Here is a 26461-nt window from a genome sequence, read left to right as displayed (position 1 = left end):
TTTTAGTGTGCACTATCCGTGTTGCTTATATAATTTTTCGTTCCTTATTTTGGTGTTCTTTCCTTATCTTTTTTGCTCATTGTTTTGTCTGCTCTCTTTTCTGTTTTTGCTTATTATTTTTCTTCTTCCTTGCATATATAATTTTTTGTGTTGTTTGATTCTTATACTGAACATAAATCAAAATTATGTTGTTTGATTCTTATACTGAACATATAATTTTTTGTGTTGTTTGATTCTTATAAATTACAATTTTGTGTGGGTCTGTTCCTTGCTTGATATTTTTTTATGTTGTTTGATTCTTATATTGCCTGCATTTAAAAACAAACAACATGGATATCATTGATGGATCTTATAATTCTATAATATATATTTATGGTGGTGTCTGAAATGGTAGAATATAACAATTTGTTCCGTTCAAGTCAATATTAAGTTCGTGGCTATGGAAATTTATGGTACAATATTTGTCTTCCTAATTTAAGACCACCATCTGCCTACTTGCTCATGATTTTGTTGTTTTCACCAGGGTGTCGTATGCTTGCCGAGAATGTTTGGCGGTGATTTTGGAGATCGGATTGGACGCTTTGCAACATTGACTGATCCAAAGGGCAATCAATTTGAGGTCTTGGTCGATGCCTTTAATGGTAACTTTTTTTTGACAAAGGGATGGAAAGCAGTTCGCGACTTTTATGGTATTGGTCTAGGTGCGTGGGTTACTCTGATTTTTGTTGATGATGAACGATTTGATATGAAGCTGACTGATAGGTTTCACAAGACTATCAACTATCCCGTTTTTGATCCACCCATGAATTTCCTTATTGACAAAAGTAATGTCACGCCAACTTTCAACCAACATCTCCAGCCGAGAACATCTCTTCTCTGTTATCGTCACAATATTAGTGATATGCTTATAAGTTTCGAAAAAAAATTATCTCAATATGATGTGACAAGGGGTGCTTTGGTACGATGCAATTTTCCTATAAAGTTCATTTTGTTGTTAGTTTTTCATTTACTAGCTATAAATTCCTTCCATCTTTGGTTTTTACAGATTCTCATTTACACCGAAAATATTGCTCAAATGCTGGATACTTCTTCTACCAATGTGAAGATTGTGGATGATTGCGGTAACGTATGGGACTGTGACTTGATTTTTGGTACTCTTCCTTACGAACACTGCAGGATTGGTGGGCAGTGGAAGAGGTTTGTGGAGGCTCGAAGGCTGCGTGAAGGTGTGAAAATCAGATTGGGCGCTCTGAAGGCAGGAATGAATGAGTTAATTTATCTCGATGTTGTTTACAATTAGACAATGTTTATATAATTGCTTGAGAACCTTGCAAACAATTTCTTTTATCAGATCCACCATGTTATTTTAATTGCTTCGGAACCTTGCAAGCATTTGCTTCTATCGGATCCTTCTAATGTTTAGATTTAAATTTTTGAACTCTTTTCCATGTTCCAAACACTATCTATTATCTTATTAGCTCTCTTTCATTTTAGAATTTGTCCCTCTTTTTTTACCCAAAAAAATCAAATAAAATACAACATGGATTTATTGAAGACATTTTGCTCATTTCAAGTTGATTCAGAGATTGATGATATTCCCCATCTTTCAATGTTCTCAAATTTTCATCATTGTATCATTCAACTTACTTACTTACAAGCTCTCAAACTTACTTTTTTCCCTTGCTAAATGACTTAAAATTATGGTTTCCTACTTTTTTCAATTCCACTCATTCAAATTTGGAGAGGCTTCTAAAAAAATTTCAGAAACGATGCTATCATTTAGCATACAAAAATATCGTATAAAAATATCTAGCAATTAATTTCTTCATTCTTTACATGTACTTGCATGATTAAGGCAGAGAAATATATTAGCATTTCAGCTCATTGAGGTTTTCTTCTCATGTTTTTGTTTTGGACAATAAAATAATACTACAGAAAATACATTCGCTGCAATCTTTTCCTACGTTTTCTTCTAATGCAAACTGTTCCTGTCTAACAAAATCCCATGCTTTTTCTTCTCATGAATTTGTTTGGGAAACTAATATCAAACTAAAAAAAAGGCATCCGATGCAATCCTTTCCTGCTTATAACTTCTGATACAATCTGTTCCTAACTAACAACATGTGCTATTCTTCCTGATTTTTTGTGAAGAAACAATAGTAAAATTAGGAAATCATCGTTGGACCTGATTTTTTGTGAATAGATAGTAACAAAATGCAGCGATTCTAGAGATTCATCTCCTATTTAACAATATTTCCTCTTTTTTATGGAAGCCATCCAACATATCCATCCTACTTAACAATATTTCCTATTTTTTATCCGAAGCATCAAACATATCCTTCCATAATCCATCAAACCCGTGCTGTCCAGTTTTTATATAAACAGATACATCAAAACCACGTAGCATATTCACAACATATCGTTCACAGCATATTTGCTTCTAAACAAGCATCTTCCTTTCTTGCGAAACACCAAACAACAATGTCTAACGTATACACCCCACTGTCAGCTATTTCTGGAGGCAAGAGGAACCTGAAGATGTGTGTGCGGGTTGCTCATATTTGGTTAATTCCAGAAAAAAACGTTCCAACTAACATCATCTTCATGAACATGCTGCTGGTTGATGCAAAGGTTTGTCCAATTTTTCAATCTATTTTTAAAATTAACCACAAGTTAGTGTTTCTGGTTTTCCTTTCAATTCTCAAAATATATGTTGATTATTTTGTAAAACCTTGCATAGTAAATATGCCTTATTAGGGTAGCCACCACTCTCAAAAGTATCTAAAAAATATATTTATAAATTTGTTGTCATTCAATTTATATGTTTGCTACCTGCATCTAATTTATATGTTGTCATTATTTCTGCTTTCCATTACTTACTTTTAATTAGAAGTATGTTATGCCTACCTATCAATATAACAGAAGTACAATTAATCTTATGGAGATTGGTAGACCATGATTAGCAACAAAAAATAGTGACAGAAAAAAAATATATAGCTAGGAATGCATGAAAGAGTTCCTTTTGTTGCTTTTAGAATTACACGAGTTCCTTTTGGTATTTTTTTAGAATTACACGAGTTCCTTTTGTTGCTTTTAAGATCCATGAAAGAGGACCTCAGCTGAAAACCAGAAACAAAAAACCACTTTCAAACACTTAACAATCCACCAGATTGATCATAATCTAACATTGTTACTGTTAATTTCATACAAATTGATAGCTAGGAATGCTGAACCTTAATCAACAGAAGCAAATAGATAGCATATCATAAACATACGTGTTGATTTCTGTTTTACTTTAAAATTTTAATCATGACATATGCACAAAATATGCAGCTGCTATAAATAGGAGATGAAGCACAGACACATAGGCAATCATTGGATATGACACTGACACCCACACATATGTATTGATAAGATAATTTAAGAAAATAGAAATAATTTAACAGTAGCATATAATTCATGTGCCACACCATTTCTGTTTCTAATAAATACTTCTCCCATATAGTACTCAACGACCACCATGTTTGTTTGCCACTAAATTGTCACACAAATAGAAGAAAAAAAATTAGTTTCTAAAAACGTTTAAGGATTGATATGTTTGGAATTTTTTTTTTTGAGGGAATTGATATGTTTCAATTGTTATTATTGTTGGTATTATTATGTACTAAACCATTGATCTTCTAATCCCTTAAAAAACGTTTTGTTCTTAATTATATTAGTCACTACGCAAGTTACTAGCTGAATTGTTATGAAACTTTTTAAAGTTAAAATAATACAATAAATATTTTAGGAAAGTCTGCACCATATAGGCCACGAAATTGTGTAATAGGGCAATAATGTTTCCTTTCTATCATATAGTACTCTACTGTTTTAATTTTTAATTTTTTTTTATAAATAGTATCACTTTACATGGTTAGTTAGAGCAATGGAAATGTACAATTTTTGATACGGTTTGCTTATTTTTTTTGTTTCCTTTCTATTTTACACGGAATTGTCAAGGTGCCTCTATTAAATTAATTTATTAGTTTATTCAACAACCTACTTACTGCTTTTGTTGTCATCTATAGGGTGGACGTATCCACGCCACGGTAAGAAAGGATTTGGTGCCAAAGTTCAGATCAATGGTTGAGGAAGGTGGTACATATGAGCTTCACAATGCAATCGTCGGCTTTAATGAAGGGAAATATAAGCTAACTTCACACAAACACAAACTTAGTATGCTGCACAACTCAAATTTTACCAAAAAAGACTTGCCTACTATTCCTATCAATGTTTTTGAGTTCGTTTCATTCAATGAAATTCTCTCTTCAACTGTCCATGACACAACTGTTGGTAAGACTTCGATCATGAATGTGTGATGTGCATTACTTATGACTTTATACACTACTTCAGAAAATACTGACAGTTGTTTTTGATTTTCTATACATTATATCAGATGTTATTGGTCATGTAATTGAAAAGGGTGATTTAAGGGAGACTGAATACGAGGGCAGGAAGAGCAAAGTGATTGATCTCACTTTGCAAGATTTAGAGTGAGCTCTATCTTTTTATTTGTGCCTCTTACATGTAATACAATTTTGATAGAAATTGTGTGGATGCATTGACTGTTACCTAATTTTTTATTGCAGAAACAATCGTTTGCATTGCTCTCTTTGGGCTGAACATGCTGACAAAATTGTCAGTTGTTTTGTTAACCACGACAACTCTTCGCCTGTTGTATTGATTTTGCAGTTTTGCAAGACACGCAAATATATGGGTATTTTTTGGTTTTTGGTGTTTACTTTTTATTAATATCCACGCATGAAATTGGAAATAATGTTCACTTGATGATCAATTTGTTCAAACTAGGTTCAATGGGAGTTGCTAATGCGTTTTTTGGGACTAAGCTCATAATTAATGGCGATTTACCTGATGTTGCTGCTTACATGGAAGGGTAATCATTTACGTTTTCATATAGATCAGAAACTAAAAATTTATGATTGGTGTGAAAGTGTTTTGTAAGACTACCTATATTTTAATTACTGCAACAACGAAACCTTTTGCTTCATGAGTTTCATTCTTTAAATGACATTGGTGTACTTTTATCAGCATGAAGAATGCATCAGTCCAATTGACCCAAAGTGTTAGCCAGATTTCCGCAAACAGCTCTGTATCTCTGTCAGATGACTTGCTCAACACACAGAGAATGACAATCGAAAGTATGATCGAGTCAACTCAGGTAGTTGTCTTTTTGTAAATTTTTACATATTGATTTGGATTACACATTGATATTTATGTTCAAGATTTATATGGAAAAGGCGGTGGAATTTTTACAGGTGTGTCAAGGTTCGGTGCTTGCCACTATATGTGAGGTCGAAACTGGAGTTGAGTGGTACTTTCGGTCATGCACCGAGTGTGCTTCACTGGTCACTGTTGAGAATGGAATGCTTCGTTGTAAGAGGTGCAAAATTTGCAAAGGCGCTGTGCCTAGGTATCTGAATCTTACCCGAATATAATTTTTGCCCTAATTATTATACATAGTAGTCTATTGATACCGTTGATTATTTGTTAGGTTCAAGCTCCATGTCATTGTGATGGACAATACAGGGTCCACTACCTTTGTCCTTTTTGATCGACAGGTGACACAATTTATTGGGCGTACCGTGGAAGACTTGATCAAAGAACATGATAAGGTAGTGGATCGATACATGTACTACATAGGAGCATTTTTTTCATAGAATTCTCGACTAACATCTTCTAATCTTTCAATAGGGAGAAGGTGCCAGTGAGTATCCTACTGATTTTGATGTGCTCATTGACAAGCAAGTTCTTTTCAAGGTTGAGGTTGGTGAAGGAAATATCCTAAAGAAGTATAGGAATTATGCCGTTAAGAAGGCATCTGATGATGTTGGTGTCATTGAACAATTCATGTCTAAGTATAATTTAGAGGTAGTTCATATGTGATATTACAATCTAATAATTGTTTTGGATTAATGTTTATAAGGAAATCATCCTATAACATTCTATAACTGATTTGTTCTTTTGTTGGTGTATGTGTGATAGAAACCCGACGATGGATCTGGTGAAGAGCCAAGTGTGGATGGTGTTGCTGCAAACAATAATAATGTTCAGATGGTACTTGATTGATCAGTTACTAATGAAATGCATAAAATTTAATCTGTACGACATTTAAACAATTTTTTTTATGCAAATGTCTGCAGGATTTGCAGGAGGTTCAAGACTCATGCAGCAATACCTCTGTGATTGACACACCAACCAGCAAGACAACTCTCAAGAGGTCCTCTGATAGCATTGAATCTGTGGCTGTTGAACATGGTGAAGCTGGTCAGGCATCGGTTACAAAACCGAACAGGTCTGTTCGTGTCAAGATTGAGCCTAAAGAGACTTAAGCTGTTTGACTTGCTCGAATGCTGGAACTATCTGCTTTGTTATCTACTTTCTTCAGTTTCCATGAATCAGACTTTGTAGATTCCGTGTTTTTCCTTTCTGTTTTAAAAATTTGGTTTATAATTTTCATCGTATTTTTGTGTTGGCTGTACTTGCTTAGCTCTGCAAACTTTTAGCAGTACACCTAAATAAAGTTTTGGTTTAAACATGAAGTGCTTTAAATCTAATGTGTCCGGCCTGTAAATTTGTTGGCTGCAAACACTCTTTTTTCAATCCACAATTTAGTTTCGGCTTATATGTTAACAACTCTTATTTCATGTGAATAATAACATGTTCCAATGCGGAATTAGTGTGCTGTTTGATTTCGGTTTCTTTGTCACACTCTTATAATGTGAACATGAGTTTGTTTGCATATAGCACACTGCAGAAAAGTTTGCACTGAAATTACAGTTTATAAATTTCAGTTTATACTAGATTACAAAACAGTAGAAACGCTTATAGGAAAATTATGGTAAAATGACAGTTATGGTTTTGTAGAAACATTTGAAAGAAATATAAAAACCTCAAAAACCTATCGAATTAAAGTCAACAAATAATATGATACTTGCATTTTCTACCTCTACTCCATCAATAAGTTTATGGTTATTTTTTTAAGAAGACAATGTCCTACTATATGTAGCCACAGTCTATAGAAAAAATCACATAACTCGAAGCTCATTACAAATAGCTCGAGATATGGACAATTGCTTTCGAACAAGACTTAAAGGAGATGACACAAACAGTCACGCCACTTACTGGGAAAGCAATGTCCGTACATGTCATAGTGAGATAATTGAGTATTAACTAACCTCCTGTACATTTCTTGACTAGATCATCTTAAACGAGTTTTACATTATAGTGTCACAAGGTCTATTTGAGAACATATTTCCAGTAAACAAATAAAATATTTTCAGAGAGGAAAAACTATTTTTAATTCTCAAGTGGTTCATATGGCCTATCCTGGCCTATATTATAAACACTAATATTTGTACATATGAGAGCAGATGAATATGCATTGCGAGCCATAGGTGGTTAGGAACACTTTTTATCAGTTTAAATATATGTGAGTGAAGAAGAAGTTTAAACAAATTAGAACTTTGGTCTTTGCGTGAGTCCATAGAGTATGATCAATTCAAAAAGCTAATGACATAGAGTATGATCATTAGCTTCTCGAGCAACGAAACTGATATTTAGCAGCAATTAATTTTGCAAAGATAATGCTTATAATACACACAAAAATAAGCATATTTTGATAAGGTATAAGGTGTTGAAGATTGTATCAAGAGCTTTCTTTTGCTGCGACACTTTATGATAGGAGGAATGCAAGTGCAACATCATTTCTTAGGCTTCTATGTCACTTTCCTTGAAAAATGCACGTGCAATGTCTTAAAAGTTGCTTGGGACAGCACACAATTAGTAGCAGACTTTTTTCTCTTTAGGGAAAACATAGATTACATGACTTGATGATCATCTAATGTAGAAAAATTTGATGCATTGGCTATAAGTGTTTTTTTTTAAATCCAGCCAAGATATCATCTATCATAGAAGTAGCAAGAATATGCAATTCATATAGGATGGACATTTATCCTATAAAAAAAAGAATATTAAATTCATATGTTTATCTCATATATTGAGCACCTATTCATATGTTTGTATATTTCACGTGTACCCTCATAGCTCCAAGGTCTTGATAATATACTCATGCTATTTCCTTATTCTTTCATCTCTTATGATTTGTTATTATAGAATTATAATAGGAATATAAAACTGAAAACTAAGGAAGTAACATAGCTGATTGGTTTATTTAAAAAAAAAAGTAGATTCTTAAAAAAAAAAAAGGATGTAACAGAAAAAAAAAAGAGTAGATAATGATGTTTCAATGTAACTGGATGTAACCACTCAGCTATTGTTTTAATCAAAGAAAAAAACGATTTACCAAATAAAAGGGATGTGGTCGCCCAAAAAAATAGAAACCAACTTTTCTTTTAATAAAAAAAAATTCTCTTTTCATACTATTAAGAGATTTGTAAAATTTTGTTTGTTACTTTGTCCACTGTGATCCTATTCCTTATATCTGCTCCTATTCTTATGCGATTATATCTACTCATATTAAAAAATTCTCATTAATAAAAACAGCATCATATGAAACAAGGCACCACTCTGATCCTAATTCGTATATCTGCTCCTATTAATTGTGTTGTTTCAATTCATGTTGACAGATTATAATAGAGCCATTAACCTATCCACTTCACTTACATAGAACAACAATTCCTTTTAATTGTGCTGTTACAATTCACGTTCCCATTCGCTTCATGGATAATAGCAAGAGGCGCAAAATTGTGCAAATATATGATAATTCAGTAATTGTTTCACATCAACCTTCATCTCATACAAGTTTAAACGTCTCTAACAGAAATCCTTTATCCGACATCACAAATGGTTAGTCAAGCACAAGCACCGCAACACTATTAGTAATTGTTTCACCTATTTTTCCTAAAATATGGATGTTTATTTGCAGAAGTACCGAATAGGCGCGGTTCTAATAGCCAGACCAACGAAATCCTTGGAACCGGTGGACATGTTTTAACAAATGCAACACATGTGCCTCACGACCATACTGTTGGATCCTTCGATGGCATGTGTGATGAAAACCGCGAGGATTCTGATATACCGGACAATGAAGGTAAACTAGCAGAGAACAAACTTATTTTGCATGCTATTCTATTTTAACGGTGCAGGAATTTGAATCTTGAAATGCTTTTCATCATTCCCGCTGCCCTTCTAAAATTACATTTAGTAGAATGTTTGCAATTAAAAGAATTGTGCGAAAAATAGAGCAAGTACGTCAAATACAGAAAGGAAGGTATTTGCATTTTTAAGGAAACATAGTTCGAATTCCTAATTTCTTCGTACTATCCGCCTTCACGTCTGATGTATATTATGATTTTTTTGTCTCTATAATATGAAATGTAAAATGCATAGTATGATCAGCACCATCTTTTGTCTCTATATATCCGAATTAATATATAGAGATTTTTTTTGTCTCTATATATCAGACCCATATCAGTTCGAATTAATATATAGAGATTTTTTGTCTCTATATATTAGAGATATATAGTTTAGGTAAAAATTAATATAAGATTCATACAATACATGTAAACCAAACCAACCCTCAACTCCTGAATCAATCTTTCCTTTTGACGCTGCAGAGTTTGACATATTAAACTTATTAGTGAAGGCAAGCTGATATAATAAAAACATTGCTATCAAACACGAGAATTTGTGAGGTCCAACTTATTAATTTATAATTACTGTGCTTAAATGGAGTGTGTGTACAAAAAAGGAAACCGGAAAGATGAAATTTAGTGAATACCATTATTCTTGATCATGCTATATTTTATAGAAATTATAAAGACTTAACTACAAGGGATTTGTTTCTGTCTTTTAGTTGGTTAACAATGTTTTTGTCCCGCATTTTGTTCTCTTAAATGTTACACTTTTTAGTTATTAACATTTGATGCCTTCTTTATCTTAATTTATACCTGTAAGTTCTTATCAATCGATGGAAATGTGACAACATAATATATTTAGTGTATAAATCATAGGACATGCTTCGACAGAGGGTATGAATATGAATCAGGCATTTAGCTGCATGTGTGAATGTTAACTATAACATAATCTTTCATTGTTTTATATTCAAATAATGTTTTTGAGATTTATTTATCTTGATAATCCTCTTTATTGTCTTCACTCTTTTCTAAACTGCTTTTCTAAAGCATATATAAATAAGGACCTTCTTAGTCGTTATATTTTTCCTCTTTCCTATGTTTATTCTTATTAAAAAAACGCTAACATGTTTATAAGGTTGGTATATTTATTTATGTTTCATTATATACTTATATATTTTTACGCTTCAGTGCACCAAATAGCATCTAGGAAGTCTAAAAGCAAGATGATTATTTCTGTTCTTTCAGTGATTCATTTGGATGATGATGTAAGTGTAAACCAGAACCATCTTTTTCAAGCCACAAACACAATTTTGTCGTCTGTCACGTCTGCTACTGAAGAATTAATCGTTGGAAACTGCCTTCAAAATTTAGAAGATGACGATATTCCACCAAATTCAGGTAATGTTGTTTTTTGTCTCTGTAACTTTATATTTGTGTTGCTAATATCGTATTGGATGAATATGAATTCTCATCGTAAAATTATATTAGTCGAACGATAATTTCTTGACGTATATAGCTGTTGCATGTGAACAGACATCAGCTCTGACATTGTGCATCAGAATTGCACCGATATGTCGTTGGGAGTATTTTCATCTCTTCAATCAGGTACCATTATTTGTAATTTAAATATAAATATGTTTACTTTCATCCAAGACATTGTTACAATATATACAATTCATGATACTCCCGTTATTTTCAGATTCTGTTGAAAGTGTAAGTTACGAGGATTTCGGGCAGCCGGATTGTATATGCAAAGATTGTGGATCACACATGTGGTATGGAGAGAGGACTCGCAAGGAGTGCAAGCCAATAGTGCCAGAATTCTCTATGTGTTGCAAGGAAGGGAGGATCAAAATTGCGTACCCACCATTGCCTGAACCTCTCGCTGATTTGTATTACTCTGACAATAGAAGAAGCAAGTACTTTATGGAAAATATTCGATCTTTTAACAGTATGTTTGCCTTCACATCGATGGGTGGAAAGATTGACAGCTCTATGAATAGTGGGAATGCTCCTCCGACGTTTGTTCTCAATGGCGAAAACTATCATCGGATTGGTAGTTTGCTGCCAATGGAAGGAGATGTACCAAAGTTTGCTCAATTGTACGTTTATGACACCGACAATGAAATCAAGAATAGAATGGCAGCTGTGGGGTAAAATGTTTTATACTTTGCTGATTTCGATATTTATTTTTCATTCCACTCTCTGGAGTAAAGCTTTCATACCGTACATATTGATATTTGGCTTTTGTTTGTAGGATGGATGACGACAACGATTCGATGAAATCGTCAATTGTTACTGACCTTAGGGACATTCTTGATGATGTCAATTCCTACGCCAAACAGTATAGAACTGCAAGAGATACTTTGAAGGCGAGAAATGCCCCTACTGTCAAGCTAAGAATATTAGGCAAGAGAAATCGGGATGGTCGGAGGTATAATTTGCCTACAGCGTCAGAGGTTGCAGCTTTGATAGTCGGAGACTTTGATTCTTCTGATTTTGAAAGAGATGTTGTTGTCGAAGAAAGATCTGGTGCTTTGAAGAGAATTTCTATTCTTGAGCCATCTTACTTACCGTTGCAATATCCGCTTTTGTTTCCAAGAGGACATGATGGTTATCGAAAATATATCAGGTACAATGAAACATCCAAGAAGTCACAGATAAAAAGGCTATATGTCACTCTATTAGAATGGATGGCTTATATGATCCAGCATAGAGAAACGATTTATTCAACTATTGTTTTTTCAAGGAGGTTGCTCCACCAATTTTTAGTCGACGGGTTCAGTATGATAGAGTATGCCAGATTAAGGTATGCAAGAGATCATCAAAAAGAGTTAAGGGCGCATATGTATAAAGGATTAACCGAAGCACTTCTAAGAGGAGAGACAAATCCGGCTACTACTGGAAAAAGAGTTATTTTGCCCGCGACTTTTGTCGGTGGTCCACGGTACATGATCCAAAACTATCAGGATGCAATGGCTATTTGTGGATGGATTGGATATCCCGATCTGTTCATCACGTTTACTTGCAATCATAAATGGCCGGAAGTTGTTGATTTTCTCAAATTGCATAATCTAAAACCAGCAGATAGACCAGATTTGTCTTGCAGAATTTTCAAGTTAAAACTCGATCATCTCATAAAGGAGATCAAGAAGGGCCAAATATTTGGAGAAGTCCGGGCAGGTGAGTAATATTTACACTAAAGTTTTGGTCCCAACTGTAGCATTTTATTTATGTATGTTATGTTCCGTTGTAAGGAATTTGAATTTGCTTTCTATTGCTACTTCATCTCTATATTATAATCCACGATGCAAATATTAAAATGAATTTCAATTAATTCCATACGGCAAATTGATGAAATAGTATGTCAATCCATGTCTCATATTATGCATCTTCTATGTAAATATAATGTTTATTAGAGGTATTTTATAACCAATATTCAATAGTTATCCACGACTCCCTAATTATATGACATTTGTGCAATACTTTATTTCTTACATTAATTTACCATTAAGTTAACTTATTTAGAGCTTCTCTGTTATGTCTGCAGTTATATATACTATTGAATTTCAAAAACGTGGGCTACCTCATGCACACATACTGGTGTTTTTGAAGCCAAGTTATCGTTGTAAGAAGCCTGAGGATCTTGACAAGATTATATCAGCAGAGATTCCAAACAAAGATACAGATGTGGAGTTATTTAATATAGTGACTACGCTAATGATTCACGGCCCATGTGGTGACCAAAACACAGGTTCACCTTGCATGCTAAAAAATAAATGTACCAAGCACTTTCCAAAGAAATTTGTGGACCAAACCATGATCGATAAAGATGGATATCCAGTTTACAGAAGAAGGGACAATGGAGTTTATGTAAAAAAAGGAGAGTGTTTTGCAGACAACAGGTTTGTTGTGCCGTATAATAGAACACTGCTCTTGAAGTACAATGCTCATATCAATGTCGAGTGGTGCAACCAATATCGTTCTATCAAATACCTTTTCAAATATGTGAACAAGGGACATGATCGCGTCACCGCAAACTTTTATAGTGGTGGAGGTGAAAGTGATTTGGATGAGATAAAAATGTATTATGATTGTCGGTATTTGTCCGCGTGTGAAGCTGCTTGGAGAATATTCGCTTTTGACATACATTACAGAGAACCTTCGGTTGAACGGTTAAATTATCATTTAGAAAATGAGCATTCAATTATGTATGAAGAGAACGAGGATATTGAAGAAGTTGTAGAGCGATCGCATAGAAAAACTACAAAGTTTTTGGCCTGGATGAAAGCAAATCAAAAGTATCCAGAAGCAAGAAATATGACGTACAATCAATTCCCGACGAAATTCGTGTGGAAAGCAACGGATCATGAATGGACTCCTAGGCAAGTTGGTTTTTCGATAGGAAGGGTCCATTTTGCTCCACCAGGTTCCGGCGAAAGGTTTTACCTGAGAACTCTCTTAAACTACATCAAAGGTCCGACATCTTTTGATGACATCAAGACGGTCAACAGTGTAAAATACAATACTTTCAAGGAGGCCTGCTACGCTATGGGATTACTGGATGATGACAAGGAGTTTATAGACGCGATAATGGAAGCAAGTCTTTGGGGCACTGGCACTTATTTACGTAGACTCTTTGTAGAACTGATGGTATCTGATCAATTTGCCAGACCAAATGTTGTCTGGAATTCTACATCTGCAAGTTTAATTGATGACATTCTTCACAAACAGAGGCGGGTGCTTGGAGCTCCAGGTTTATTTTATTGCTAATTTATTATTTTTAATTACATAATAATTATGTTTATCCATTTTTCCTCCTCAGATAATTTTCCATCTCTGACAATACATGCATTTGTCTTTATACGAAAGTAACTACCGTTGTTTACTCAAATTACATGCAGTGATATTGGTAAATCTAATAGTGATTTTGCGTTTCTGCTAAATAATTATTCTAATGACAATTTACATTAATTATGAATGAATAACTATTTATAACATAAGTGTTTATTGTCTGAAGTTGAAAAAAATAAGCTCTATTCACTGCATTCATACGTATGTTTATTTATCAAAATTACATGAACATGGTTGTTTTTTTCCCGTATATATTTTCGACATACAATTCCTGCTGATTTTTAACAACCTTGATTTCTCTACCAGATTTACGGTTGACTGATGAGCAGTTGGAGGCGTATGCATTGGCCGAGCTAGAAACGTTGTTGCAGAGTTTTGGGAAGAGTTTGTCTGATTTTCCTCCAATGCCAACAGCCGATGTATCGTTGGTCACTGATGTCGAAAATAGATTGATTTATGATGAGATGAATTATAATAAGTCTTTACTAGCTGCTGAACATGCCCAGTTGATGTCGACCATGACTTCGGAACAACGTAATATATATGATACAATCATTACAAGAGTCAGGGAAGACAGGCCTGGGTTTTTTTTTCCTGTATGGTTATGGTGGTACGGGGAAGACATTTATTTGGAGGGCATTGTCAGCTGCATTGAGGTCTGAGGGTGAGATTGTTTTGGCATGTGCATCCAGTGGGATTGCTGCCTTGCTTATACCCGGTGGAAGAACTGCACATTCAAGATTCGGTCTCCCTTTTATAATCGACGAGACCTCAATGTGTGGAGTTACTCCAAATACACCGTTGGCATCGCTGGTAATTAAGGCTAAACTTATCATATGGGATGAAGCGCCAATGATGCACAAGCATTGTTTCGAAGCACTGGATAGATCCTTGAGAGATGTTCTAAAGACCGTAGATGAGAGAAACAAGGACATACCCTTTGGTGGTAAGGTTGTTGTCTTAGGTGGAGATTTCAGACAGATATTACCGGTTATGCCCAAAGCTACCAGGCCAGAGATTGTCTACGGTACAGTTAACTCATCTAATTTATGGAGGTACTGTGAAGTCCTTACTCTTACAAAAAATATGAGGGTTTTAAGTGGCGCATCTGAAGCAGACATTGAAGAGAGGAAGTTGTTTTCTGACTGGGTTTTAAGCATTGGGGATGGTACAACTGGGGTAATCAATGATGTCGACATATCCGTTGAAATCCCGTCCGACTTGCTTATTCCAAGTTCAGGTAATCCTATTGCATCTATTGTTGAAAGCACTTACCCAAATTTGTTAGGAAACATTGGTAAATCAGAATATTTTCAAAGTAAAGCAATATTGGCACCAAAGAATACAATTGTTGATCAGGTTAATGATTATGTGTTAGACTTGATTCCTGGTGAGGAGAAAATTTATTTGAGTTATGATACACCTTATCATAAAAACCTAGGCGGTGACGCACTAGACGACATCCACACGCCTGAATTTCTCAACACCATTGTTGCCTCCGGATTGCCAAACCATAAGATTCGATTGAAAGTAGGAGTACCTATGATGTTATTGAGGACCATAGATCAAAATTTGGGCTTATGTAACGGTACAAGATTGATTATTACAAAGATGGGTAAATTTGTGCTCGAGGCAGAGATAATATCTGGGTCTAATATAGGTGAAAAGGTGTTTATTCCAAGGTTATCGCTAGAACCGTCTGATACTAGAATTCCGTTCAAGTTTAAACGAAGGCAGTTTCCGTTGTCTGTCTCATTTGCAATGACTATTAACAAGAGTCAGGGTCAGTCTTTGAAAAATGTTGGTGTCTATCTACCGTCTCCTGTTTTTTCACATGGACAATTGTACGTCGCAGTATCGAGGGTTACTTCGAGGGATGGTTTAAAGATGTTGATCAATGACGAGGACGGTCAAGATACTAATGTGACATCAAATGTGGTCTATAAAGAAGTTTTCCGTAATGTGTAGCACTTGGTTTTGTAGTCATGTTTTTATTGCATTTTGGTACTATTTTTATGTCGACAGACGTTGGATTTTCTTTTTTCAATAAACTATATCATTAAATTTATATGTCATGTTACCGTAACAGGGTTGATGTCGTGGAAATTGTTTAATATGGTGCATTACAAAGGTTTCTGACGATTAATTTTATGAATTGAATTATACTATTTTTTGGTTTCAAGTAAAATGATCCCTTTCACATTTGCGCTTTAATTTTTCTTTTGTATGACCCGTGCGGAAGCACGGGTCGAAAGTCTAGTATATCTTAATAATCATCACAATGTTTTGGCGAACCTATTATGTCCCTAACTAAAATAAACCCAAATTAGTAGGTCATGGTGTTTTTTATTACAATGAATCAAAGATTACTTTGAGTTTAGTATGAAAAAGTTAAAGACTAAATTCAGTTTTATTTTTATCAAACACTGAATTGGTCCATCAAAAATTGTTAGTGATCAAAATGAATTTGTTATGTAATTCTCACTTTAGTGATCAAAAACACTACATTATTTTAGACCGTTTAGTCTTTGATAGTACGGTCCAATTTTAAGCTTATACTTTAGATTTTAGGGTTAAATATGTTTTTGGTCCCTATAAAATTGCGACCTTCTAAGTTTAGTCCTTACTTAATTTTAATAGCTTTTTTAATCCCTACAAAAAAAAAATTTACTTATAATTTTAGTCCCTGCTAAAATAAATTTTGTTTAATTATCCTTAAACTCTTAAATTTTTTAACGATTCTTTTTATACAAGTTTAGAACACTATGAAAGGTTCATTTACTAAAATCTATAATTTTTTAACATGAAATAAATTAAATATGATTTTTTTAAAATGACAAAAGTTTAAGATATAAGTAACAAAAATATGGACGTAGAAATCAAATTTTTGCGATATTTTTTTCAGAGGACCTTTTAATAACGTTATTAACACGCCTGTAAAAAATTGTTGAAAAACTTAAGAGTTTAAGCATAAATTAAACAAATTTGGATTGAGTAAGGACTAATATTGAGTGCAGAAATTTTTTGTAGGGATTAAAAAAAAGTATTAAAATTAAGTAAGGACTAAACTTACAAGGTCGCAATTTTGTAGGGACCAAAAACATAATTAACCCTAGATTTTATTTAAGGTATGTTTTAAATTTTTTTTAGGAGTTAAAAGCTTATACTTTGATAGTACGGTCAAAATCTCCTGAATTGTTAGTGATCAAAAATTGGACCGTACTAGCATGTTTGTACGCTTCTCGTTGCATTTTTTTCGTGATTCAAGCTCCAAATTTTTTTTCGTGATCAAAAATTGCCGTGATTTCTATCAAACTCTGTTTTGCAAGCACAATACCTAACAATCACTTAGTATTTTGACTTAGTATGATTATGAAGAAAGACTCAAATCCACTTTCATTTTTTTTTTTGTGTTAACCCTCTGATTTTCATAAAATAGGGACTTGGTAATCTGAAGCTCGATTGTGAAGTAAATATAATCTAACCAAGAATTATTCCACCCAAGAATCGAACTAGTTTCACATTCTTTTAAAACACGTACAATTTGATATGTAAAACGTTTGAACAAATTTAAATAGATTTTATGATTTGGTATTTATGGTCTCAAGCCACAATACCAAAGTCTTTCAAATGCAAACATCAATTTGGTTAAAAAAAATTAATATATATTTTTTACAACAAACTTTTTTAAAAGTATGTCTAGAATTTACCCATGACAATCTGGTAGTATTCATCATTTACCTATATCATATGTAGGTTCGTATGTTCGCATGTGGAGATTATTTTACTTTTGAAGTCATAAAAAGTGTGAATAATCTAGGGAAAACTTGTAATAAATTGTAATAAACTGAGAAGTAAAAGATGAGGATTTCACACTTACAAATAATACATTAAAATTTGGAAATTGAAAAGTCGAGAGCTGAAAAAGAAATATTTACTATCATGTCATTCATATATGTGAATGAAAGTTAGTGAATGCATGCCTTGCTTGATTCAATACTTAACTTATTCCCTACCATACAATGCCAAACTTTAAACTTTTAGACATAGGTGTGCTGTTTATGAATGAGTTCAATGACATGTACACATATGAACTATATGATGGTAAATAATATTTTTCACAAGTCAAGATCTGCATAAAAATCAATATAATCCACCCAGAATTAGTGCCAATATTTGATATTTAAACAAGCCAAGCCACCCCAAACAGACACCTCAAATTCAAAGCCAACCCAAACAGACACCTCAAATTCAAGTACTTCTCTATTGCCCTTGTTCCAAAATTACACACTCGACAAAACCATATATATTTTTTTTAGAGTTCTTCATAAAAAACTATTCTCTTATACAGACGGTTCAACATGTGTAGAAATATATCAGATATGCCCGTGCTGTCAGCGTCAATAGAAACTTATTTAACGCAGTTTGCATCAAAATATCAATAAAGCTCCACCAAGGCTCTGAGTTTGGAACCAGCATAAACTGCTGCAGTTTGCATTCAAATATCAATAGGGCTCAACCGGAGCCCTGAATTTGGAACCAGCATAGACTGCTGCAGCACCAAGCTCCTCCTCAATCCTAAGAAGCTGCAACGCAGATCAAAGAGGTTCAAAACAATGGTCTAACTTAAATCCACATAGAGCTATCTACATCTCAATTTTATTTCACATTATTCTTTTGTTGGCCCTAAGGCATGCAATATTATGGAAATAAATATTGAACAAATATTACAATAAAATAGAAGCAAAAGAGCTTTTAAATCAAATGGACATGGCATTACAAAATACAATTTTCAATTGCATAACTAGCTATTGAAGGAGACCGCATTCAGCTCAATTATCAAAGATAAGGAGTTTTGTGGTTTTACCTGGTTGTACTTAGCAAGCCTTTCAGATCTGCAGGGAGCTCCCGTCTTGATCTGACCCTGTTAAACAATGACATAGAATGATCAAATCTTATAAGCTTCAACAGAGAAGGTAAAAAAATTCCAAGTTACAAAATCTTGACATGAATTGTTTGACATGAAGCTTATCGGAAAAAGCAAGAGTAAATTACACTCCCCTCCCCTCAAAGATGCTTGAATAACACTCCCCTCCCCTCTGATGTTAAAATATACACTCCCCTCCCTCGAAAAGTAAAATTTATACTCCCCTCCCTTATAAAATGCTTGAATTACAACCCCCTCCATTAATAATTAAATATGCACCACACTTTAATCTATTTTAATATAAATAAATATTTTTATGATATATATAAATTTTAAACCACCATTTAAAAAAATTAATTCATTTCTTTATAATTTAAATGTCAATGATAATTAAATTTAAATATTTTGCTATTGATTTTATAATTTAAAGTATAAAATTAACTTTTAAATAACCATGCTTTATTGTCTTTAGTAATTCTTCACATATTTTAATTTTATTTTGGGTTGTTTCATATTTCATAATAGGGATTAAAACTACATGTTATTGAAATTGTGGATAAAAAATAGCAAAAAATATGTATTCAATTTTTTATTATATTAAAATAGACCCGCAATACTATTTTTTTTCTAAGCGTGTTAGATTATTATTTTTTTGCTAGATTATTAGAAATAAAAAAAAAAAAATATTGAGGGAGTAAAGTGTAGGTTTTAACATAAGAGAGGAGGGAAAAATGCAATTCAAAATCTTCTCTTAGGGGAGGGGAGTGAAACGTTTTCTAATATGTTTTAAATAAGAGGGGAGGGGAATGTATATTTTAACATAAGAGGGGAGGGGAGTGTAATTCAAGCATCTTTGAGGGGAGGGGAGTCTAATTTACTCAAAAAGCAAACGATAACTTACTGTTGCTAGCCCAACTGAGAGATCAGCAATGAAGGTATCCTCAGTTTCACCACTACAATAAACAAGATTAACACATTAGTGTCTATGTACGGAAAATGACATTAGAAAACAGAACTGAATGGGAAAACAATGGACGTTCAATACCTTCGGTGGCTAGCCATGACACCCCAGCCAGCTTGCTTAGACATTCTCACAGCTTCAATACTTTCAGTTACACTACCAATTTGATTCACCTATGGAATAGGTTATAAAGAAAATTCTCATCAGATTTGATAGAGAATTAAAAGGATAGTTCATTAAGACGGAACTCTTCGTCCGCTAATAAATAAAAAATTACGGCCGAAGGTAAATTTACCTTCAACAAAAGGGCATTGCAGGACTTCTCTTTAATTGCTTTTTCCACACGCTAAGGAACCAATATTAAACAGAATAATGTTAAAAACACAACAGGATACATGTTTGTGGAACATAACTCCTAAGTTTGAAAGTTAATAAAGTACCTTTGGGTTAGTAACAAGGAGATCATCACCAACGATCTGTACTTGCTGACCCATTTCAGCTGTTAATTTTGCATAGTGCTCCCAGTCATCCTGATCGAATGGATCCTCAATTGAGACAATTGGGTAGTCTGACACAAATGACTTGTACACGTTCTTTAAGCTGTCTCCTGAGATTTTCTCTGATCCATCGTTATTCTGCAAGAAGGTAGTCACTTACCTAGTTAAAGCATTTGACAAGAAATATATCTCAACAAAGGAATAAAAATAGAGAAACTTCAGGAAAAGTTCTTAAGTTGTCTACCTCTTCCTTGAAATTCAAGTCGTATGTTTTGCCCTTGTTATCATAAAATTCTGAAGCAGCAACATCCATCCCAATTACGACCTGGACGGATAGAAATTAATCATTCATATATGTATTAAGATGCTAAGTCAGGTTCAGTAGATGAATATTCAACCTTTCCAGTATAACCAGCTTTCGCAATGGCAGTTTTCAGAAGCTCAAGTCCTTCTTTGTTTTCCTATACATTAAACAGAACATTTATAAAATTTAAAAACTGCATTTCAGCAACATGAAAATGTCTAGAGATGGTTAATGTTTGTATAGAATATAGAGTAACAGCAGAAATAATTTTGTATGCCCATTTGAATTATCACACTACAAAAGATCCCAATATGCAAACAAAATAAACGAGTCCACTAATTGCGAGAACTCAAATCATGAACTACTTTTAGGTAACACTTAGATCACAAAAACCAGAAGAAGCATGTAAGGACCTGGATATTAGGAGCAAAGCCACCTTCATCACCCACATTAGTAGCGTCTTGTCCATACTTCTTTTTAATCACAGCCTATAAGGCAAACACAATATCTTAATTGATGGCAGTAAATCAAAAAGAATCCTGTCATCCATTTTTGCTTTTATTCTAAAACAAGTTGGGCAAAAAGGACATTAACCTTTAGATGATGGTATACTTCTACACCCATCTTCATTGCTTCTTTGAAAGAAGATGCCCCAACAGGGAGAACCATAAATTCCTATATAAGAGGCAGAAGGATAAGAATTTGAATTAAAAAACAACCCTAATCAATACATATAATATAATATATTAAACAAGATTTTACCTGCATTGCAAGCTTATTTCCTGCATGTGAGCCTCCATTGATAACATTGAATGAAGGTACAGGCAATACCAAAGTCTTGTTCCCAGCTAGATTTGCAATATGCTGATTTGTTTTTGAAAATATACCAAAACAATCCATGAGAACACAATCTAACCAGATAGAAACTATCGTTACTAGAACCTCACATACCTTGTACAGGGGAATTTTCTTAGCTAAAGCACCAGCTTTACAGACAGCGAGTGACACGGCCAAAATAGCATTGGCTCCAAGCTGAAAATTACAAGATTGTGGAAACCCAATCAGCAAAAAATTAATGCCTATTAGTCTATTACCGTCTCCATAAACGCAGTCACAAAAAATAACCAAAAAAAAATCCTATAGTGATACCTTCTGCTTGCACCATCCCCACTCATTAACAGTTCCATCAAGCTGCTGTACCATAAAATTGTCGATTTCAGTCTGCTTGGTTGGGTCCTGTATGTAAACACAGATAACAAATTCAGCCACTCTGTAAAAACTGGATTTAAAAACAATACAACATGTCCAAATAACCCAATATTATAGTTCCACAATACCTTGCCAAGAAGAGCAGGTGCTATAATTGAATTCACATTCTCGACAGCCTAAGCCAAAACAAATTTGGAATCTTATTATCAGCTCCAATTCATTCAGGAAAAAATAACAGATAAAAATAACTTACCTAAAACAAACATAAGTTACTGGTAAACAAAAATATATAGTAAAAAGGGATTAGGGACAAAATTATAAAGCATATTATCAAACAGATACTGAGATTTTTAAAAGGAAATCCATCATTCTTCCCAAAATTAGAAAAGAACTTCTAAATACATCAATGTGAAACAAAAAAATGTATCAAGTACCTTAAGAACACCTTTCCCGAGGTAGTCTGAGCCTCCATCCCTCAATTCCAGAGCTTCATAGACACCTTTAACAAAAATAAAACGATTTATGAGTCATAACACATGACTTTCTGCACTACCAATAAAAGCTATGAAGCTCAGACACAGAGACGCTGATAATAATCTGAGAAAACGAAAGTGATTAATGAATTAAACATAACCACATGTCAGTTTTGCATCAGACACGTGTCCAACGTGCAATCAATTTGACATGTTAGTCCTACATAGTACACAAGTCATGCATCATGCATGCTAGTTAGAAACAACAAAACATCAAGTTCTAAATTCATTTCTATTTTCTCACACCATCCATAATCAATAACTTACTTATAAAAACGCATGCAAAAGTGCAACAAATCAAAATATTCCTAAAAAATGCATTACACATGTGTCAATGTTGCATTGGCCACATGTCGGACGCACATTCAATAATCTAAAGTTTGAGTCCTATATAGTACACCAGTCATATACATGTTAGTTAAAAACCACAAAGCATCCCTTCAAGTTCAACATTCATTTCTAATTTCTATTTCGTCACAACACAGTCAATAATGTACCACAAAAAACGTACCTAATCCAAATATTCCTAAAATCAACAAACAAGCACAAAATCAAATTCAATTTTCTCTTCGATATCAATATCTCAAACAAGCATCAATCATTTACCTTTTGAAACACAAAAGCCTACACCCTCCGGTCACTATTATAAGCAAAAATCAACATTTTAGGTTCATTCATTAAATGATGTATGTAGGCTATACATACATCATTTAATGAATGAACCTAGAATATTGATTTTTGCTTATAATAGTGACCGGAGGGTGTATGAAGCAAGACAGAACACTGACACATAGATGCTAATAATTTGAGAAAATGAAACTTATTAAATGTAATCACACGTGTCAGTGTTACATAGTACACAAGCCACATGTCTATGCAAAAACATAAACAATAATTTACTACATAGTACACACATGTCACACAGTTTAGTTAAAATTAGAAACCACAAAACATCACATCAACTTCAACATTCCTTTCTATTTCACAAAACAAAACAATAAATCCCTACAAAAATGTACCAAATCAAAACATTCCTCAAATCACACAAACAGTACAACAAAATCAACACACACAAACACGAAATCAAATCAAATTTGCACTAATCATTCACCTGTTGAAGCACCACTAGGAACAGCAGCTCTAGCAAATGTTCCATCACTAAGAGTAACATCAACCTAACAATAACCAAACCAAAATCAGAAACTACAGCTTCTCATAAACAAATTCCTAAAATTAGACAAAATAAAAAACACACCAAAACCTGTAATAATCAATGAAAAGTAATAATCAATGAAGCACCGACACAGACACCGGATACAGACACATCGACGCCGATGAAAATATTAAATATAATAACATGTGCTGGTGTCTCCGACACTTATTCGATTAGAAGTGTCGGTGCTACTGAGATAATAATAGTATTAATTAATTTCATAAAATGAAATATACTTTTCTTCATTTTCCCGCTCATTTTCTCAGTTTCCAAACAAAAAAACGAAAAAGAAAAAAAACACGAAACTCACTTCGACGGTTGGATTTCCACGGCTATCGAAGATCTGACGAGCTTTAACAATCTTGATCGTAACCACCATCGTTGCAAGAATCAAATTCTCGTGTTTTTTTTTTTTTTAAATTTTCTCAGTGTTTCTGTGATTTTCTGAGGGTTTTTTTCTCGAGAAAGTGACAATGAGGTGAAAATGAAAATGATCGAGTGAGTGTCTGAGTGGGAGTGGAATATATATAGGTGGTTGCACACGTGGCTGTTAGTGAGGGGTGGTGAATCTGGACCGTTGGTCGTGGGAAAAGGAAAGATTAATGTACGGTTGAGATGGGTTTAGGTATCAGTCTTGTTTTAGAAGCTGGTGTGGGCCCATCACCAAGCACATAGAGAAGAATATGCTTATACTGCAAGTTTCCTAGGTGCCACGAGTTAAGAACCTGGGTGCCACTGTGTAAATGTATGTCATTTGAGTTTTTGTCTTTGAAGTTACTAATCTTTTTATTTTGTCATTGAAAATATTAATTATCTTAAAATTAATCTTAATCACGTTTTTTTTTTAAGTGGATTGTTATTACCGACGTGGCATCCATGTGGCAAGTGATGACTAGGTGTAGAGGTTGACATGTCATCAAACCAGGCTGAAAAGAACATTTTTACCCTTAATGAGAGAAAGACATGGTGAAATGTCAAAAATGCCCTCTTCTTCTTCCTCTCCCTCTCATCTGGTTTCATCCCACCGCCACCACCCACTGCCTCTCCCTCACGTGAATTTACATTTTTACCCCTTTCTTCTTCTTCTTACCTCTCCTTTTCTTCTTTTCATCTCAAAACCATACCCTTTCTATTTAAGCCAATTCCTTCACCACCACACCTTTTAAACCATACCCTATCAATTCTAACTTATTATTACAATTACTCCACTACCTGAAGTGGCTTTATCTGAATTTGTTTTGAAGACCCGTAAGCAACTTGTTATCACAATCACTCTACCTTGTAAATATAATTGAAAAAAGGAAGTTTAATAATTGTTATCTTTTTTTGCAACTCAGAACTTGTAATCTCATGGTTGTTTTTGAAGTTAATCATAAATCTCATGATGACTTTTTTATTTGGTTTCATTCGATTATTTGTTTGATGAAAGTGGGGAACATGGATTTGAAAGAACAAAGAGGATCTCATTTTCTTTTTTAATTGATTTTAACATGGATTTGAAGAAAATGGTTTATGAAGAGAAATGTCATGCCTTTATAATCAACAACGAAAGAAGATGAACCAAAGTCTCTCTACATGGCGGCATGTCGAAAATCAGCCAAAGGATGTTCAAATCCACACAACTCATGACGACCAACGCATAGCGTTGTTTCAACGCATGCAAAAACTTCGAAAAACAAATTAGGATGCGCGCACTGGGAAAGCCATGGTAACAGCACCGACAGCGGAGGAGGATACGACGGAGGATGGTGTGGGAGTAAAATCAAGCGGATGTTGTAACACCCTAATTCCCGCCGATAAATATTAAACAATAATATATTTAATAATAAGCATGTTACACGACTCGACATTATATCACAAAAATAGTATAAATTTTCCTTTTAATTAATAATTTTAGCGGCGGAAAATATTTGACTGATCTCATTAATAAAATTTATTCTTATCATCCTACATCATTAATAGAAATAACAATTCTTCCAAAATTCAAACTCAAAGGCAATTAAATTAAACGTCAACCTCAACTCATGGTATTACAAGAATCAGAGCTCGTAGCGACTAAATGTTTATTCAACTACCAAATTAAAGAACTAAACGGAGGGCATCCCCATCTCCACCTTCTAAAACGTCACACAACTACTCCTCGCCAACCTGAGTATCTGTACTCAAAGTACATCCACCATAAAGGAAACAACACAATAAAATAAGGGGTGAGAAATCCTGCCATAACATAATAATAGGGAAAATCACACACATTAAATCAATATCAAAAGAAATATACTTCCACCATCTCGTCACTCTCAACAATTATTATGCATAATCTCGTCATTTCACATATCACAGTAGCTCATCATATTCACACTCAAACACCAAGTACAGACACATCATATATATACATATGGACTCTCCTAACGACCTATATGAACGTGGTACCACACCTATTCTTCCATTTTGCCAGAGTTATGTTACTGGACTTTTCTCAACATAGTTTTCCATAGGTATGTTACTGGACTTTCTCTCCCAATCAATGCAAGACATTAAGCTCTAGACTCTATATGGACGCATAAAATTAAATTGGACAAGTATCACATGTATACACTCGGGCACATAATCCACATATTAAGGCAAATTTCATCCTACAATGCACGACTCTAAATGCAAGCACACCAAACATCATCACCACTCTCATCATCATCATCGATAAACATCATCACTCTCATCATCAAAATAGTATAGTCATCGTCATTCTCATCATCACTAAAATATAAACATTATCATTCTCATCATTATAATTTAACCATCATCACTCTC

At 33.8% G+C, this 26461-nt stretch overlaps 3 protein-coding genes and 1 pseudogene across 3 annotated transcripts; 3 read left to right on the top strand and 1 right to left on the bottom strand.

Annotated features, from left to right (window-relative positions):
* Positions 1 to 529: 529 nt before the first annotated feature.
* On the top strand, positions 530 to 1456 carry LOC146916854 (uncharacterized). Its single transcript, XM_085718747.1, has 2 exons — positions 530 to 958; positions 1046 to 1456. The coding sequence occupies exons 1-2, from the start codon at positions 545 to 547 to the stop codon at positions 1298 to 1300; spliced, it is 669 nt and encodes a 222-aa protein (XP_085574873.1). The 5' UTR covers positions 530 to 544; the 3' UTR covers positions 1301 to 1456.
* A 1025-nt stretch (positions 1457 to 2481) lies between these two features.
* On the top strand, positions 2482 to 6389 carry LOC146916853 (replication protein A 70 kDa DNA-binding subunit B-like). Its single transcript, XM_085718746.1, has 11 exons — positions 2482 to 2631; positions 4068 to 4332; positions 4436 to 4532; positions 4629 to 4756; positions 4849 to 4933; positions 5089 to 5218; positions 5316 to 5470; positions 5552 to 5672; positions 5752 to 5928; positions 6043 to 6114; positions 6201 to 6389. The coding sequence occupies exons 1-11, from the start codon at positions 2482 to 2484 to the stop codon at positions 6387 to 6389; spliced, it is 1569 nt and encodes a 522-aa protein (XP_085574872.1).
* Positions 6390 to 8738: 2349 nt separating this feature from the next.
* On the top strand, positions 8739 to 16151 carry LOC146916852 (uncharacterized; annotated as a pseudogene).
* A 1972-nt stretch (positions 16152 to 18123) lies between these two features.
* LOC146916851 (enolase) lies at positions 18124 to 24156 on the bottom strand. The gene is made up of 17 exons (XM_085718745.1): positions 23964 to 24156; positions 23552 to 23615; positions 22342 to 22406; positions 22036 to 22083; positions 21848 to 21934; positions 21650 to 21730; positions 21461 to 21562; positions 21293 to 21373; positions 21112 to 21186; positions 20793 to 20855; positions 20639 to 20719; positions 20338 to 20532; positions 20193 to 20243; positions 19982 to 20070; positions 19838 to 19889; positions 18877 to 18933; positions 18124 to 18595 (listed from the first exon to the last, which is right to left on the bottom strand). Exons 1-17 carry the CDS (start codon positions 24030 to 24032, stop codon positions 18515 to 18517), a joined length of 1341 nt encoding a protein of 446 aa, XP_085574871.1. The 5' UTR covers positions 24033 to 24156; the 3' UTR covers positions 18124 to 18514.
* Between the last annotated feature and the right edge of the window lie 2305 nt (positions 24157 to 26461).

Source organism: Medicago sativa, chromosome 6 (genome assembly GCF_051527215.1).
Source record: "Medicago sativa cultivar Bolivia chromosome 6, Bolivia_mono, whole genome shotgun sequence".
Classification (NCBI taxonomy): Eukaryota; Viridiplantae; Streptophyta; class Magnoliopsida; order Fabales; family Fabaceae; genus Medicago; species Medicago sativa.
This window is presented reverse-complemented; position numbering and strand designations above follow the sequence as displayed.

Coding starts and splice junctions, on each gene's coding strand:
- LOC146916854 (XM_085718747.1), top strand. CDS start 545: ATGTTTGGCGGTGATTTTGGAGATCGGATTGGACGCTTTGCAACATTG. Junction 959..1,045: donor ATGTGACAAGGGGTGCTTTG/GTACGATGCAAT, acceptor TGGTTTTTACAG/ATTCTCATTTACACCGAAAA.
- LOC146916851 (XM_085718745.1), bottom strand. CDS start 24,032: ATGGTGGTTACGATCAAGATTGTTAAAGCTCGTCAGATCTTCGATAGC. Junction 22,084..22,341: donor TCGGGAAAGGTGTTCTTAAG/GTACTTGATACA, acceptor GTTTTGGCTTAG/GCTGTCGAGAATGTGAATTC. Junction 18,934..19,837: donor TCTCAGTTGGGCTAGCAACA/GTAAGTTATCGT, acceptor ATTGTTTAACAG/GGTCAGATCAAGACGGGAGC.
- LOC146916853 (XM_085718746.1), top strand. CDS start 2,482: ATGTCTAACGTATACACCCCACTGTCAGCTATTTCTGGAGGCAAGAGG. Junction 4,757..4,848: donor CAAGACACGCAAATATATGG/GTATTTTTTGGT, acceptor TGTTCAAACTAG/GTTCAATGGGAGTTGCTAAT. Junction 5,929..6,042: donor TGTCTAAGTATAATTTAGAG/GTAGTTCATATG, acceptor TATGTGTGATAG/AAACCCGACGATGGATCTGG.